This window comes from Callionymus lyra, chromosome 15 (assembly GCF_982586985.1).
Source record: "Callionymus lyra chromosome 15, fCalLyr1.hap1.1, whole genome shotgun sequence".
Lineage (NCBI taxonomy): Eukaryota > Metazoa > Chordata > Actinopteri > Syngnathiformes > Callionymidae > Callionymus > Callionymus lyra.
Window position 1 is genome coordinate 7,403,062 of NC_141832.1, and position 16,508 is coordinate 7,419,569.

Genomic DNA, 16,508 nt, shown 5'->3' on the forward strand with positions numbered 1-16,508 from the left:
GAATAAAAAGAACAAAACAAAGGCTTGTGTGTCCTTGTAAACAGTTCTGTTAATGTCTATGGTTCGACTTCCCTGACTTTCTCATTAAAGCCTTGCTAAAGGAGTATTTTCACCATCCAGTGTTGCTATGGACCAAAGGACCTGCATCACTTGGACAGCCATCATGGAAGATCTTGACCTCCACGGCTCCTGCTTCTTCTGCCTGGGTCAGGGGCACCTGCTCGAAGCCGACACCCGCTTGCCTCTCTCTTCCTCGGAAAGAGCGCCTGGGAGGTTTTGCCTTGGTAGCAGCTACTGCTAAGGCAGCTAGCTCCACCCCTGTGGGTAACACTATTGAGGCCTTACCGACTTGTTCAACCACTAGAAAAGTGTGGTCGGAGTATGAGGAGGAGGATAACCGTTGCATCTATGAGGAGGAGCCTGAGTGACTGCTGTCTCCGGAGGAGATAAAAGAGGCTCACACCATAGCCGCTACGCTGAGGATGACCCAGGCTCTGGCAATCAATGCGGGGCATGTATAGAAGCAGCAACGCTGGTGGCTACTCGTAACCTGTGGCTTGGACTGTCCAACATGAGTCAGCGAGACAGCCGCTCTCTCCTCTGTGCGTCGCTTACAGACGAACTTCTCTTAGGGGAACAACATCTCGGCTGGAAGCCGCCTGGAAGAGGTCAGAACAGCTGGAAAACCTATTCCATCGGCGCCGCCGCTCCAAGTCAAACAGAATACAAGCTTTACGATCGCGACCGGACACACCTTCAAAAGGTTCTTCAGGGCCTAGCTGGAGGCCTTGAGCCTTTGGACCAGATAGCTTTAGAGCTACAGTACTGTCACTGAAGACTGCCCTCCTTTTGTCAATAGTATCAACAAATAGGGTCAGTGACCTTTGTTCCCTTTCTGTGGACGCCGCTTGCCTCACCTTTGGCCAGGCAGACGTGGTCTGTAAGATTATGTTTTCTGTCGTCTTCATCAAGATGAGGAGGTGATGAGTGTCTTCAGCCGCCATGTTCAGAGTGACGGCTGAAGATATCTTTCGGGCTGCATCGTGGTCATCTACAGCCACGTTTGTACGCTTTTATTCACGTGACATGACTGCTGGTTCTGTGTCTCACACAGTTCTGGAGACAGTGCCTGACGGAACCTCATCTACAACAGAGTGAGGTTAGGTCGGACGGTTCTTCTTTTCTTGGGAACGGAGTGAAGATCTCTGTCCCAGCTCGGAGTGAACTTGTCTCTTAAGCCTTCGCCTCGATAGTAAACCAATAGAACCAATAGATTTACTAATAGACCTGGAGCCTCATGTATTGTAAGTTTGTAGATCTTCTACTAAATATGTATAAAATGATGAATGTTTTCTAAAAAAATACACATCATTATTTTTTGTGAATGAGAACATATAAGTTTGATAAGAAACTACTGTGTTAATTAATGATCAATATTGATGTTAATGTTACTGATGTGAACATCTCAACATGGCCACTGAGTGACGCCAAATGGTCAAACACGACCTGGAGACCTATGAACGTTGTACCTCTGTAGTGTTGATACATATGGACTCTGACCTCTGTAGTGTTGATACATGTGGACTGTGACCTCTGTAGTGTTGATACATGTGGACTGTGACCTTTGTAGTGTTGATACATATGGACTGTGACCTCTTCAGTGTTGATACATATGGACTGTGACCTCTGTAGTGTTGATACATATGGACTGTGACCTCTGTAGTGTTGATACAAATGGACTGTGACCTCTGTAGTGTTGATACATATGGACTGTGACCTCTTCAGTGTTGATACATATGGACTGTGACCTCTGTAGTGTTGATACATGTGGACTGTGACCTCTGTAGTGTTGATACATATGGACTGTGACCTCTGTAGTGTTGATACATGTGGACTGTGACCTCTGTAGTGTTGATACATGTGGACTGTGACCTCTGTAGTGTTGATACATGTGGACTGTGACCTCTGTAGTGTTGATACATATTGACTGTGACCTCTGTAGTGTTGATACATATGGACTGTGACCTCTGTAGTGTTGATACATGTGGACTGTGACCTCTGTAGTGTTGATACATGTGGACTGTGACCTCTGTAGTGTTGATACATGTGGACTGTGACCTCTGTAGTGTTGATACATGTGGACTGTGACCTCTGTAGTGTTGATACATATGGACTGTGACCTCTGTACTGTTGATACATATGGACTGTGACCTCTGTAGTGTTGATACATGTGGACTGTGACCTCTGTAGTGTTGATACATGTGGACTGTGACCTCTGTAGTGTTGATACATGTGGACTGTGACCTCTGTAGTGTTGATACATATGGACTGTGACCTCTGTAGTGTTGATACATGTGGACTGTGACCTCTGTAGTGTTGATACATATGGACTGTGACCTCTGTAGTGTTGATACATATGGACTGTGACCTCTGTAGTGTTGATACATGTGGACTGTGACCTCTGTAGTGTTGATACATATGGACTGTGACCTCTGTAGTGTTGATACATGTGGACTGTGACCTCTGTAGTGTTGATAAATATGGACTGTGACCTCTGTAGTGTTGATACATGTGGACTGTGACCTCTGTAGTGTTGATACATATGGACTGTGACCTCTGTAGTGTTGATACATGTGGACTGTGACCTCTGTAGTGTTGATACATGTGGACTGTGACCTCTGTAGTGTTGATACGTATGGACTGTGACCTCTGTAGTGTTGATACATATGGACTGTGACCTCTGTAGTGTTGATACATATGGACTGTGACCTCTGCAGTGTTGATACATATGGACTGTGACCTCTGCAGTGTTGATACAAATGGACTGTGACCTCTGCAGTGTTGATACATATGGACTGTGACCTCTGTAGTGTTGATACAAATGGACTGTGACCTCTGCAGTGTTGATTCATATGGACTGTGACCTCTGTAGTGTTGATACATATGGACTGTGACCTCTGTAGTGTTGATTCATATGGACTGTGACCTCTGTAGTGTTGATACATATGGACTGTGACCTCTGTAGTGTTGATACATATGGACTGTGACCTCTGTAGTGTTGATACAAATGGACTGTGACCTCTGTAGTGTTGATTCATATGGACTGTGACCTCTGTAGTGTTGATACATATGGACTGTGACCTCTGCAGTGTTGATACATATGGACTGTGACCTCTGTAGTGTTGATACAAATGGACTGTGACCTCTGTAGTGTTGATTCATATGGACTGTGACCTCTGTAGTGTTGATTCATATGGACTGTGACCTCTGTAGTGTTGATTCATATGGACTGTGACCTCTGTAGTGTTGATACATATGGACTGTGACCTCTGTAGTGTTGATACATATGGACTGTGACCTCTGTAGTGTTGATACAAATGGACTGTGACCTCTGTAGTGTTGATTCATATGGACTGTGACCTCTGTAGTGTTGATACATATGGACTGTGACCTCTGCAGTGTTGATACATATGGACTGTGACCTCTGTAGTGTTGATACAAATGGACTGTGACCTCTGTAGTGTTGATTCATATGGACTGTGACCTCTGCAGTGTTGATTCATATGGACTGTGATGTGAAAAGGTTGCTAAGCACTTTTTTGTGCGTAAAACCCCTCAGTACATCAATCCAGGTCACTAATATGTCACGTGCGCTCACTCTCGTCCTCGCATATGCTGAAGAACAAACTGTTGATTCTCATCTCGACCTTCGAACTTGAACTTTGACCTCCGCCACAGAAGCTCTGGTCAGTGACGCGGAATCAAAGATCAATGATCGATCAGGAACTGCACATCAACTCAAGTGTTAGTCACTAAGATGTGTTAACAGCGCCACCTGCTGGTCTCTTTCTGCACGTACGATCCTCCACTTTGACCTTTACAATTGAATTGTGGGAAATCAATAACAATAACACTTAATAGACAGGAAAGTATTGAAAACATGTTTCAAACTTATATAAACACAAACCTGCATTTGTTTGTCATCAATGAGTCAATATTATTTTAATCTATATTATTTTTATTCCATTATTGTGAAGTGTGTCTTCACGTGTGTGTTGTTGTCCATCAGTGTGAACTGCGCTCACGTGAGCCGCGATTCAGCTGCAAATTTAAAAACCTTGTAAAAACCGCTTTTATGAAGGTGTTACGGTAGTGAGGAGAAGTCATACGCGGAAGGATCTACGTCACCATCACTGAGAGATTCTTAAAATCCTCTGATGTGACAGTAAAGTATCTCTCAATAGATTCTTAAAATACTCTGATGTGGTGACAGTAAAGTATTTCATAATAGATTCTTAGAATCCTCTGATGTGACAGTAAAGTATCTCTCAATAGATTCTTAAAATACTCTGATGTGGTGACAGTAAAGTATTTCATAATAGATTCTTAAAATCCTCTGATGTGACAGTAAAGTATCTCTCAATAGATTCTTAAAATACTCTGATGTGACAGTAAAGTATCTCTCAATAGATTCTTAAAATACTCTGATGTGACAGTAAAGTATCTCTCAATAGATTCTTAAAATACTCTGATGTGACAGTAAAGTATCTCTCAATAGATTCTTAAAATACTCTGATGTGGTGACAGTAAAGTATCTCTCAATAGATTCTTAAAATACTCTGATGTGGTGACAGTAAAGTATCTCTCAATAGATTCTTAAAATACTATGATGTGGTGACAGTAAAGTATCTCTCAATAGATTCTTAAAATCCTCTGATGTGACAGTAAAGTATCTCATAATAGATTCTTTAAATACTCTGATGTGGTGACAGTAAAGTATCTTTCAATAGATTCTTAAAATACTCTGATGTGACAGTAAAGTATCTCTCAATAGATTCTTAAAATCCTCTGATGTGACAGTAAAGTATCTCATAATAGATTCTTTAAATACTCTGATGTGGTGACAGTAAAGTATCTTTCAATAGATTCTTAAAATCCTCTGATGTGACAGTAAAGTATCTCTCAATAGATTCTTAAAATACTCTGACGTGACAGTAAAGTATCTCTCAATAGATTCTTAAAATACTCTGATGTGACAGTAAAGTATCTCTCAATAGATTCTTAAAATCCTCTGATGTGACAGTAAAGTATCTCTCAATAGATTCTAAAAATCCTCTGATGTGACAGTAAAGTATCTCTCAATAGATTCTTAAAATACTCTGATGTTGTGACAGTAAAGTATCTCTCAATAGATTCTTAAAATACTCTGATGTGACAGTAAAGTATCTCTCAATAGATTCTTAAAATCCTCTGATGTGGTGACAATATAGTATATCTCAATAGATTCTTAAAATACTCTGATGTGACAGTAAAGTATATCTTAATAGATTCTTAAAATACTCTGATGTGACAGTAAAGTATCTCCCAATAGATTCTTAAAATACTCTGATGTGACAGTAAAGTATCTCCCAATAGATTCTTAAAATACTCTGATGTGACAGTAAATTATCTCTCAATAGATTCTTAAAATACTCTGATGTGACAGTAAAGTATCTCTCAATAGATTCTTAAAATACTCTGATGTGACAGTAAAGTATCTCTCAATAGATTCTTAAAATACTCTAATGTGACAGTAAAGTATCTCTCAATAGATTCTTAAAATACTCTGATGTGACAGTAAAGTATCTCTCAATAGATTCTTAAAATCCTCTGATGTAACAGTAAATTATCTCTCAATAGATTCTTAAAATACTCTGATGTGACAGTAAAGTATCTCTCAATAGATTCTTAAAATACTCTGATGTGACAGTAAAGTATCTCTCAATAGATTCTTAAAATACTCTGATGTGACAGTAAAGTATCTCTCAATAGATTCTTAAAATCCTCTGATGTGACAGTAAAGTATCTCATAATAGATTCTTTAAATACTCTGATGTGGTGACAGTACAGTATCTTTCAATAGATTCTTGAAATCCTCTGATGTGACAGTAAAGTATCTCTCAATAGATTCTTAAAATACTCTGATGTGACAGTAAAGTATCTCTCAATAGATTCTTAAAATACTATGATGTGGTGACAGTAAAGTATCTCTCAATAGATTCTTAAAATCCTCTGATGTGACAGTAAAGTATCTCATAATAGATTCTTAAAATACTCTGATGTGACAGTAAAGTATCTCTCAATAGATTCTTAAAATACTCTGATGTGACAGTAAAGTATCTCTCAATAGATTCTTAAAATCCTCTGATGTGACAGTAAAGTATCTCTCAATAGATTCTAAAAATCCTCTGATGTGACAGTAAAGTATCTCTCAATAGATTCTTAAAATACTCTGATGTTGTGACAGTAAAGTATCTCTCAATAGATTCTTAAAATCCTCTGATGTGACAGTAAAGTATCTCCCAATAGATTCTTAAAATACTCTGATGTGACAGTAAAGTATCTCTCAATAGATTCTTAAAATACTCTGATGTGACAGTAAAGTATCTCTCAATAGATTCTTAAAATCCTCTGATGTGACAGTAAAGTATCTCTCAATAGATTCTAAAAATCCTCTGATGTGACAGTAAAGTATCTCTCAATAGATTCTTAAAATACTCTGATGTTGTGACAGTAAAGTATCTCTCAATAGATTCTTAAAATACTCTGATGTGACAGTAAAGTATCTCTCAATAGATTCTTAAAATCCTCTGATGTGGTGACAATATAGTATATCTCAATAGATTCTTAAAATACTCTGATGTGACAGTAAAGTATATCTTAATAGATTCTTAAAATACTCTGATGTGACAGTAAAGTATCTCCCAATAGATTCTTAAAATACTCTGATGTGACAGTAAAGTATCTCCCAATAGATTCTTAAAATACTCTGATGTGACAGTAAATTATCTCTCAATAGATTCTTAAAATACTCTGATGTGACAGTAAAGTATCTCTCAATAGATTCTTAAAATACTCTGATGTGACAGTAAAGTATCTCTCAATAGATTCTTAAAATACTCTAATGTGACAGTAAAGTATCTCTCAATAGATTCTTAAAATACTCTGATGTGACAGTAAAGTATCTCACAATAGATTCTTAAAATCCTCTGATGTAACAGTAAATTATCTCTCAATAGATTCTTAAAATACTCTGATGTGACAGTAAAGTATCTCTCAATAGATTCTTAAAATACTCTGATGTGACAGTAAAGTATCTCTCAATAGATTCTTAAAATACTCTGATGTTGTGACAGTAAAGTATCTCTCAATAGATTCTTAAAATACTCTGATGTGACAGTAAAGTATCTCTCAATAGATTCTTAAAATACTCTGATGTGACAGTAAAGTATCTCTCAATAGATTCTTAAAATCCTCTGATGTGACAGTAAAGTATCTCTCAATAGATTCTAAAAATCCTCTGATGTGACAGTAAAGTATCTCTCAATAGATTCTTAAAATACTCTGATGTTGTGACAGTAAAGTATCTCTCAATAGATTCTTAAAATACTCTGATGTGACAGTAAAGTATCTCTCAATAGATTCTTAAAATCCTCTGATGTGGTGACAATATAGTATATCTCAATAGATTCTTAAAATACTCTGATGTGACAGTAAAGTATATCTTAATAGATTCTTAAAATACTCTGATGTGACAGTAAAGTATCTCCCAATAGATTCTTAAAATACTCTGATGTGACAGTAAAGTATCTCCCAATAGATTCTTAAAATACTCTGATGTGACAGTAAAGTATCTCTCAATATATTCTTAAAATACTCTGATGTGACAGTAAAGTATCTCTCAATAGATTCTTAAAATACTCTGATGTGACAGTAAAGTATCTCTCAATAGATTCTAAAAATCCTCTGATGTGACAGTAAAGTATCTCTCAATAGATTCTTAAAATACTCTGATGTGGTGACAGTAAAGTATCTCTCAATAGATTCTAGAAATCCTCTGATGTGACAGTAATGTATCTCTCAATAGATTCTTAAAATACTCTGATGTGACAGTAAAGTATCTTTCAATAGATTCTTAAAATACTCTGAAGTGACAGTAAAGTATCTCTCAATAGATTCTTAAAATACTCTGATGTGGTGAGAGTAAAGTATCTCTCAATAGATTCTAAAAATCCTCTGATGTGACAGTAATGTATCTCTCAATAGATTCTTAAAATACTCTGATGTGACAGTAAAGTATCTTTCAATAGATTTTTAAAATACTCTGATGTGACAGTAAACTCTCAATAGTTACGTGACCAGAGTCTGTGTGTGACACTGTTGCAAGAAAAGCAGTGGAAATATTAAAAATATTGATTTTCTGCAGAGTAAGTAAGTCATTTTTATTTGTATAGCGCTTTTATAGACCAGGGTCACAAAGCGCTTAAACAATTAATCGAAACAATATTCAATAAAGTATATACTTTAAAGATCAAGATAAAACTGATAACACAACAGGAGTTCCAGAAAATCAAGGAAAAGCCTGAACAAATAAAAACATCTTAAGATGTTTGTTAAAGGAGTCAGTAGATCATCAAACACAGAGATGGTTCCAAACCGTGTGCCATCAGTTGATTCTGATCCACAGACCTCAGAGCCCAAGCTTGGGTCTAAGGCTGGATCAGATCAGTGATGTAAGGAGGAGACTGACCATGAATAGATCTGAAAGTAAGAACCAGAATTTTAAAGTTAATCCTGAAAGAAACTGGAAGCCAGTGAAGAGTTTGAAGGATCGGAGAAATGTGAGTTCTTCTACTAGAGCGGGTCAGAATTCTCGCTGCAGAGTTCTGAATCAACTGCAGGCCAGACAGATCCTTCTTGTTAAGACATGAAAACAAACTGTTACAATAGTCCAGACGAGAAGAAACAAACGCATGGATTACAAGATCCAGATCATGTTGTGACAACATTTTCCTAAGTTTAGAGATTTTTCTCAGTTGAAGGAAAGAGTTTCTGGTCAGTTTTCTGCAGTGTCGAACAAGAGACATGTCTTTATCAAATACAACACCAGGTTTCTCAGGCTCAGTTTGACAGACTGACCTAAGTCACCCAAGTACTGACTCAACCCTGGAACCTTATCATCAGGAGCAATCACCAGAGTTTCAGTTTTGTCCACATTTAGCTGCAAAGTGTTTTCACTCATTGTTTGATTTCTAGCAAACAATTGACTAAGCTGTTCAGCCTCTGGGGCTCAGTTGGATCAAAAGAGCAGTAGAGATGGATGTAATCAGCAAAAATGTGATAAGAAACATCAGGAAATCTCTGAATGATTTAACCGAGGGGAATCAAGTATAGCAAAAACAATAAAGGACCCAGAACAGAACCTTGAGGGACTCCACACAACAGATCTGCCGATTCAGACATCGTTTGATTGACAGATACACTAAAACTGCGCCCAGAAAGGTAAGATGAGAACCATTCTAACACATATCCAGACAGTCTTCATCCCTCAGTCTTCTCAGCAGGATCTGGTGATCAACTGTGTCAAAGGCTGAGGACAGATCCAAGAGAACCAGAAAAGTGGATTTACCCGAGTCAGCCCAAATCATGATGTCACTGGACACTTTCAGTAAAGCTGTCTCTGTAGAGTGATTTTTACGGAAGCCAGACTGAAACTTCTCATGGATGTCGCTCTGATCCAGGAGCAAAGACAGCTGCTCAGACACCACCTTCTCCAAGATCTTGGACAAGAATGGGAGCTTAGAAATAGACCTGAAATTACTGAGGTCAGTTGGGTCTAAGCCTGGCTTTTTGAGCAGAGGCTCTACAATGGCATGTTTAAATGCATTGGGAAAAAACCCTGTGGAAAGGGAGAGGTTCACCATATTGGTAACCCAGGGGCCAATTACATCAAATACTTTGATAAAAAGCCTGCAAGGAAGGATGTCATCTGAGCAAGAGGAGGGTTTCATCTTGTTAACTAGTGCCGGAATATCACCCAGAGATAAACCAGTGAAGGAAGACCAAGAGGAGGAGAGGGGCTCAGAGAAAGTACTTTGATCAATTTAATTTTGTCAATGAAAAATCTCAACAATTCATTAATGTCAGCTTCACAGAAGACAGGCGTGATTTGAGGAGCAGGAGACACGAGAGAATGAATCGAGTCAAACAACACTTTGGGGGTTTTCTTATTTGCTGCTACCAGTTTTATGTTGTAATCAGATCTAGCAGTTTCCACCATCTCATTGTAAGAAGACATCAGATCCCTGAGGTGAACTCTGTGCAGTTTAGTTGACTTCCAGAGACGCTCAGTCTTTCGACAAAGTCTCTTCAGACTCAGGAGATCTTCATTTGTCCAAGGGCACCGTTTTTTCTGAATTTTCAAGTTTGCTTTAACAGGTGCCACTTGATCCAGTATTTCAACACAATGATCAGTGAAACAGTGAATCAAACTGTTCACGTTTGGCCTGTCATCAAAGGAAAGAGGGTCAAACATAGCAGAAAAACTGTCTGCAGTATCGGCTGAGATGACACGCCTCTGAGACCTAACTTTCAAAGGCTAAGGTTCAGGGATAAAGTCCAGGTTAAATAAGAGAATGATCCATCAGATGGACACCATGTACAGATACATTAGAGATGTTCAGGCCAAGAGTAAAAACTAAGTCTAAAATGTGCCCTTTTTGCTGAGTGGGTTCAGAAATATGTTGCTCAAAATGAAAGGCTTCTGTTAAAGTTAAAAGTTCCTTAGCAGAGCAAGATGTGACGTCATCAACATGAAGATTAAAGTCTCCAAGAATAAGAACAGATGCCATTTGAATAATGGAAGATAAGAAGTCACTAAAGTCTTTCAAGAACACCGCCGCAGGACCAGGCGGGCGGTAGATTGACACACAATAGAAAGGTCTTGTAGAACCAACCAAGATCATCTGAGACTCAAAAGAAGTGAATTCCTGTGTCTGAATCACTTTGCAAGAACAACTCTCCCTAAAGACAGTAGCAAGACCTCCTCCACGACCAGAGAGGTGAGGCTTCCCCAGAACAGCGCTCCCTACTGGACAGAGTTCGTTCAGATGAATAAACTCGTCCTCTCTCTGCCAAGTCTCAGAAAGACATAATAAATCCAAATTAACTCTTGTGAAAAGATCATTAAGAATAAAGGATTTATTAGTAATGGAGCGAACATTTAGAAGTCCTATATTCAGCACAGACCTGACCTGAACTCCAGACCGACTCGATCCCTTGTGGAAATCGCCCGGTACCCGAGAGATCAAACGATATTCCACAGAGTCCGAGTCGATGAGAATCCAAGGAGGAAACAAACTCACGGGACGTTGATAACTGTCGCGATTATAATCCTCCATCGACTCTCTGATGTTGAAAAGAGCATCACGATCATAGATCTGTGATGCTTGAGACATATCTTTAGTGATATGAGCATAATATCCGGACAAGTAGTCGTTAAAACGACTGTTTTGGGCAATTATTGCAGGAGCTTACGTTCAAGCAGCCGATCAAAGGCTTACCGGAAGCGGAATTTTTAAATTATGGAAAAAACAGCACAGCACAGTTAATTAAATGAAAATATCAACAATACAATTATCATAATTATTACCATTATTACCATTATTATTATTATTATTACCATTATTATTATCATTATAATAATAATAATAATAATAATAATAATAATGATAATAATTATCATTATTATTACCATTATTATTATTATAATCATCATTATTTTCATTATTATCATCATCATCATTATTATTATCATCATTATTATTTTTATTTATCATTTCAAATAACAGAATAAAACTTTCTTTATCATACGTTATAAAACGTATATTCATTTCAAATAATAAAAAGAGACTAAAACTTTATTCATAATTTCAAATAATAACAAGAGAATAAAACTTTATTCATAATTTCCAATAATAACAAGAGAATAAAACTTTATTTATCATTTCAAATAATAACAGAATAAAACATTATTCATTTCAAATAATAAAAAGCGAATAAAACTTTATTCATCATTTCAAATAATAACAAGAGAATAAAACTTTATTTATAATTTGTCTCTGCTCCTGAAGCACCTTCTTCCTGTTAAGTACATCCTTGACCTCCTTTGTTACCCACGGTTTATTATTAGGGTAACAGCGGACAGTCTTAGTAGGGGCGACAACGTCCAAGCAGAAATTTAAATAATCCGTTAGACAGTGTGTCTGACCCTCGATGTCCTCACCATGAGACTTCAGCAGCACATCCCCGTCTGTGGTGTCAAAGCAGTCTCTGATGGCGTCCTCACATCTGGTGTCCACAAAATTATTAATAAAAACAGAAAGTTATAGATTATTGCTGCGGAGCTACTGGAGAGTGTTTGTGCACACACAGGTACACAGGTACCACACAGTGATGCAGCTGGACAGGAGGCTCTCGATGGTGTCTCTGTAAGGAGGGTATCATGGGTGGTGGAGATGTTGCTCTCCTCAGGAGGAAGTTCAGGTGCTGGTGGTCTTTTTTGACCAGTGATGCTGTATTGTGGCTCCAGGACAGATCTTCAGAGACACCCAGGAACTTGGTGCTGCTCAGCATCTCCACTGCAGCTCCGTCCAGGTCAGTGGTAGATGCTGGGTGTGAACTTACTGAAGTCCACAATGACCTCCTGAGTCTTCTCCACGTTCAGCTGGAGATTGTTGTCTTTGCATCATGACCTCACACCTGTAGACCTTCTCATCGCTGTTGTTGATGAGACCACCACAGTTGTGTTGATGAGACCCACCGCAGTTGTGTTGATGAGACCCACCACAGTTGTGTTGATGTGACCACCACAGTTGTGTTGATGAGACCACCACAGTTGTGTTGATGTGACCACCACAGTTGTGTTGATGTGACCACCACAGTTGTATTGATGAGACCCACCACAGTTGTGTTGATGTGACCACCACAGTTGTGTTGATGTGACCCACCACAGTTGTATTGATGAGACCCACCACAGTTGTGTTCATGAGACCACCACAGTTGTGTTGATGAGACCAGAGACCCACCACAGTTGTATTGATGAGACCCACCACAGTTGTGTTCATGAGACCAGAGACCCACCACAGTTGTGTTGATGAGACCACCACAGTTGTGTTGATGAGACCACCACAGTTTGAGGCATGTTGGGACAACCTCAGTCCTCAGTGAGGAGTTGAAGATATCTGTGATAACATCTGTGACAACTAGATGATTAAACTTTATTTATAATCTCAAATAACAACAAGAAGATCAAACTTTATTAATAAATGTGTCAATCATGTGTTCATCAGATTATCTCAAACAAATAAATATTTGAATGTCAATCAACCACGGCCATGGCTGGTTGTTACCTTGTTGTGAACTTGTCTTTAGCTTGTTGAGAACTTGTTGTTAGCCGGCTGTAAGCTTGTTGTTAGCTTGTTTTTAGCTGGTTGTTAACTTGTTGTGAACTTGTTGTTAGCTGGAAGTTAGCTTGTTGTGAACTTTTTGTTAGCTTGTTTTTAGCTGGTTGTTAGTAAAACAATCAAAACACGGAGTCCGTTCCCTCGCTCCAACACAACGTCACTTCCCGTCCCGACCGGACACACTTCTCCAGGCGACTGTACAGATCAATAGCCCCGGGAGAAAAGGCCCCGATCTGTAGAAACATCTATATTTAAGACAAATTTCCGGTCCGGGAGGTCATCACTTTAAGGCCAAATGTTTCTTTCAAGTTCCCTGTGTCCCGATCCCCGTAGAGAGACATCCTAATTTGTTTTCCTGTCATCTAATCATTCAAATGTTTCGGGTGGGGGTTTCTGTCTTTTAGCCCCCCTTTCCCGGGTGTGTCTTGCTTCGTTCTTTGATCTACATCGGATGAAACACGTCTGGATCTGTCATCAACGTTCGACAACTTGATCCCAAGTCTCACGATAGAAAAACAACACAAAGTGTCAACGTAAATGCTGAACAAATATTCGTCGATCGTTTGGTTGTTTGCTCATTGTAAATTAAAAGGGGCGGAGCCAGACCTGGAGCTCATAAAACCATCTTGCTCTGTGGTCAGGACATCACGAATCATGAGTGAGTCAACAAGTCAAGGTGAGCTTCAGTTCTTTGATGATTCTTACGATGTTGGATCCATCTCTGAGGTTCCTTAGGGCGACAGAGTGATGGTCATCTGAGGAGTTTAACCTCAAATGAAAGTGGAAATGTTTTGGGTTCTTGAAACGTACAGAACTTCAGTTCTGCAGAGAGGACTCTTTGAGACTTCCTCACCATCCTGGGCCAGGATACTGTGCGGACAAGTCACATACTTTTTCCGAGTTAGTGATGAACAGAAACGTTAAACTTCCCAAGACCCGCCCACTCTGTCACATGTGTCTCTTGGTGTCAAAGAAACAAAGTCTTGTCTCTTAAGATGTGATTCCAGAACCAAACGTTCTGGAGGAATCTTTCAAAGTTCTGTTAGAATGTTCCGCCTAAGGTGCGATCACGGTTTCTTCTCTTTTCATTCTGTGTCTGAGATGTTGTCGTTTTTGTGATTCTCGTCAAATCCATTAATTATTGTCCAAATCCTTCTTTAAAGCTTTGCTGGTGCGAAATGTGTTTCCCAACGATTTTGAGAAAATCCACGTGTTGGCGGACGGAGTGACCCCCGAGGACTTCACGGATACTTTGATCAAAGAGCGTCAGGCAACGGTGAGCAGTCAAACCCTGATCCACTGAGTTTACAATCAGGCTGAGCAACAGTGCGACCAATCATCCAAGTCTAGGAGGTACCAGAGCCACGTAGAGTTTGACGACAGATCAGTTGCTGTTGAAGTCTTGGAATTGAAAAGTCAGACAAGGTTCTTCAGAGAAGACGACTGCAGTCGTAAAAATCTGTTCCTTCAGGAATGCGAGGAAGCGTTCTACGTGGGAAACCTGGACCTGCTGATGGAGAAGCATCTCCAGTGGAGGACCAGCCTGCCCCGAGTCACTCCTTTCTATGCAGTGAAGTGCAACAACTCTCCAGTCATGTTGCGCACGCTGAGCATCCTGGGAACAGGGTTCGACTGTGCCAGCAAGGTTTGTATTGAATGTCCAAACAACTTAAAATAATTTTGCAGTTGTTACCTGTAACTAATACTTCTGTGATCTGCAGGGGGAGATTGAGATGACCTTGTCTCATGGGGTGACACCAGACAAGATCATCTATGCTCACACCACAAAGTCCAGGTCCTGCATCAATTACGCTCGCAGTCAAGGCGTGGATCTCATGACCTTTGACGGCGAGGATGAGCTCCACAAGGTTGCCAAATTGTATCCCGCGTCCAGGTGAGACACTGGAGCTCCTCCAGTAGTTTGTGAATGTGTTTTAACTAACTTCTGTTGACTATCGTGGCTGGTCCAGTCCCACTAGTTGCTAAAGCCTACACGCGTGTAATCAAGTGAACTTCACGCCTGTCGCAGGTTGGTGCTCCGGATCGTTGCCGACGAGTCCAGCTCTTTGGTGAGTCTTAGCGATAAGTTCGGGGCCACAATGAAGGAGGTGAACCAACTCCTGCAGACCGCCAAAGACCTCGACCTTAACGTGATGGGGGTCAGCTTTCACGTGGGCGTCCTGTGTGGTGAGAGCAGCTGCTTCACCAAGACCATCGCAGATGCTCGGGAGGTCTTCGACATGGCGGTGCGTCTCTACATCACGTCAGAAAAGCATGAGTTTCACATCAACAGTCAATAACGTCCATGTTTTACAGACAAGCATGGGCTTCAGGATGAGGGTCCTTGATCTCGGAGGCGGCTACGATGGAAAGGTGCCTTCAAAGATGAACTTGGAACAGGTGAAGATCTGTTTCTTCAAACTATTTGAGTTGGTCAAGGCCCCTGTGCAACATGGTTGCGTGCTAACTAGCGCAAGCTAACTGATCGTTAACGGCACCTTGAAGTATCTTGAAGTATCGTGCGTCATGTTCCAGTGTGCGTTGGCCATCAACGAGTCCCTGGCAATACACTTTCCTCCTGAGAGCGGAGTGAAAATCATCGCAGAACCCGGTGGATTCTACGCCCAGTCAATCTTCACGGTTACGGCCAACGTCATCGCCAGACGAGTCGTGAAGAACGGTAAGATTTTCTTTCAAGAAGGTCTCGACTCCAGCTCCTAAACCTCACGATTGTCTGCAGAGAACGACGAGAGGCTGATCAACTACTACATCAACGAGGGCAGATTTGGATCCTTCGCCATGCTTCTCAACCATCCGGGCTACTTGAATCTTTGGCCCAAGCTACACAGGGTAACACGCTGACAGAGGTGATACATTTCTCCCAGAGTTTCTCTCAAGCTAACCTTTTCCCTCTTGGCAGGCCGTTCAACACGACGAGCCCAAGTTCCGCTCCATCATCTGGGGTCCGACCTGCGACTGCGTGGACAAAGTTCTGGACGAAACGTGGCTGCCTGAGATGGAGGTGGATGATTGGATTCACTTCAACAACATGGGCGCATACTCCATCAGCCTGCAGTGCGACTTCAACGGGTTTGAGCGCACAAAGATTTACTACATCTTGTCGGAGAAGAATCTGCAGAAGTTAGTGGCTCTGCTGAAGAAGTCCAGCGAAAAGTCAGACAAGTGCATTGTGTTGCACGGTTGATCTGCTGCTTCCATTACCTG

The 16,508-nt window shown here is 40.3% G+C and overlaps 1 protein-coding gene across 1 annotated transcript; it reads left to right on the plus strand.

Annotated features, from left to right (window-relative positions):
* Positions 1–163: 163 nt before the first annotated feature.
* On the plus strand, positions 164–16,488 carry LOC148064721 (ornithine decarboxylase-like). The gene is made up of 10 exons (XM_087809821.1): positions 164–273; positions 14,291–14,344; positions 14,424–14,559; positions 14,755–14,928; positions 15,005–15,177; positions 15,313–15,529; positions 15,600–15,683; positions 15,819–15,963; positions 16,024–16,133; positions 16,204–16,488. The coding sequence occupies exons 1-10, from the start codon at positions 164–166 to the stop codon at positions 16,486–16,488; spliced, it is 1,488 nt and encodes a 495-aa protein (XP_087665947.1).
* The last annotated feature ends 20 nt before the right edge of the window (positions 16,489–16,508 follow it).

Coding starts and splice junctions, on each gene's coding strand:
- LOC148064721 (XM_087809821.1), top strand. CDS start 164: ATGGAAGATCTTGACCTCCACGGCTCCTGCTTCTTCTGCCTGGGTCAG. Junction 15,178..15,312: donor AAATTGTATCCCGCGTCCAG/GTGAGACACTGG, acceptor CGCCTGTCGCAG/GTTGGTGCTCCGGATCGTTG. Junction 15,530..15,599: donor GGGAGGTCTTCGACATGGCG/GTGCGTCTCTAC, acceptor CATGTTTTACAG/ACAAGCATGGGCTTCAGGAT.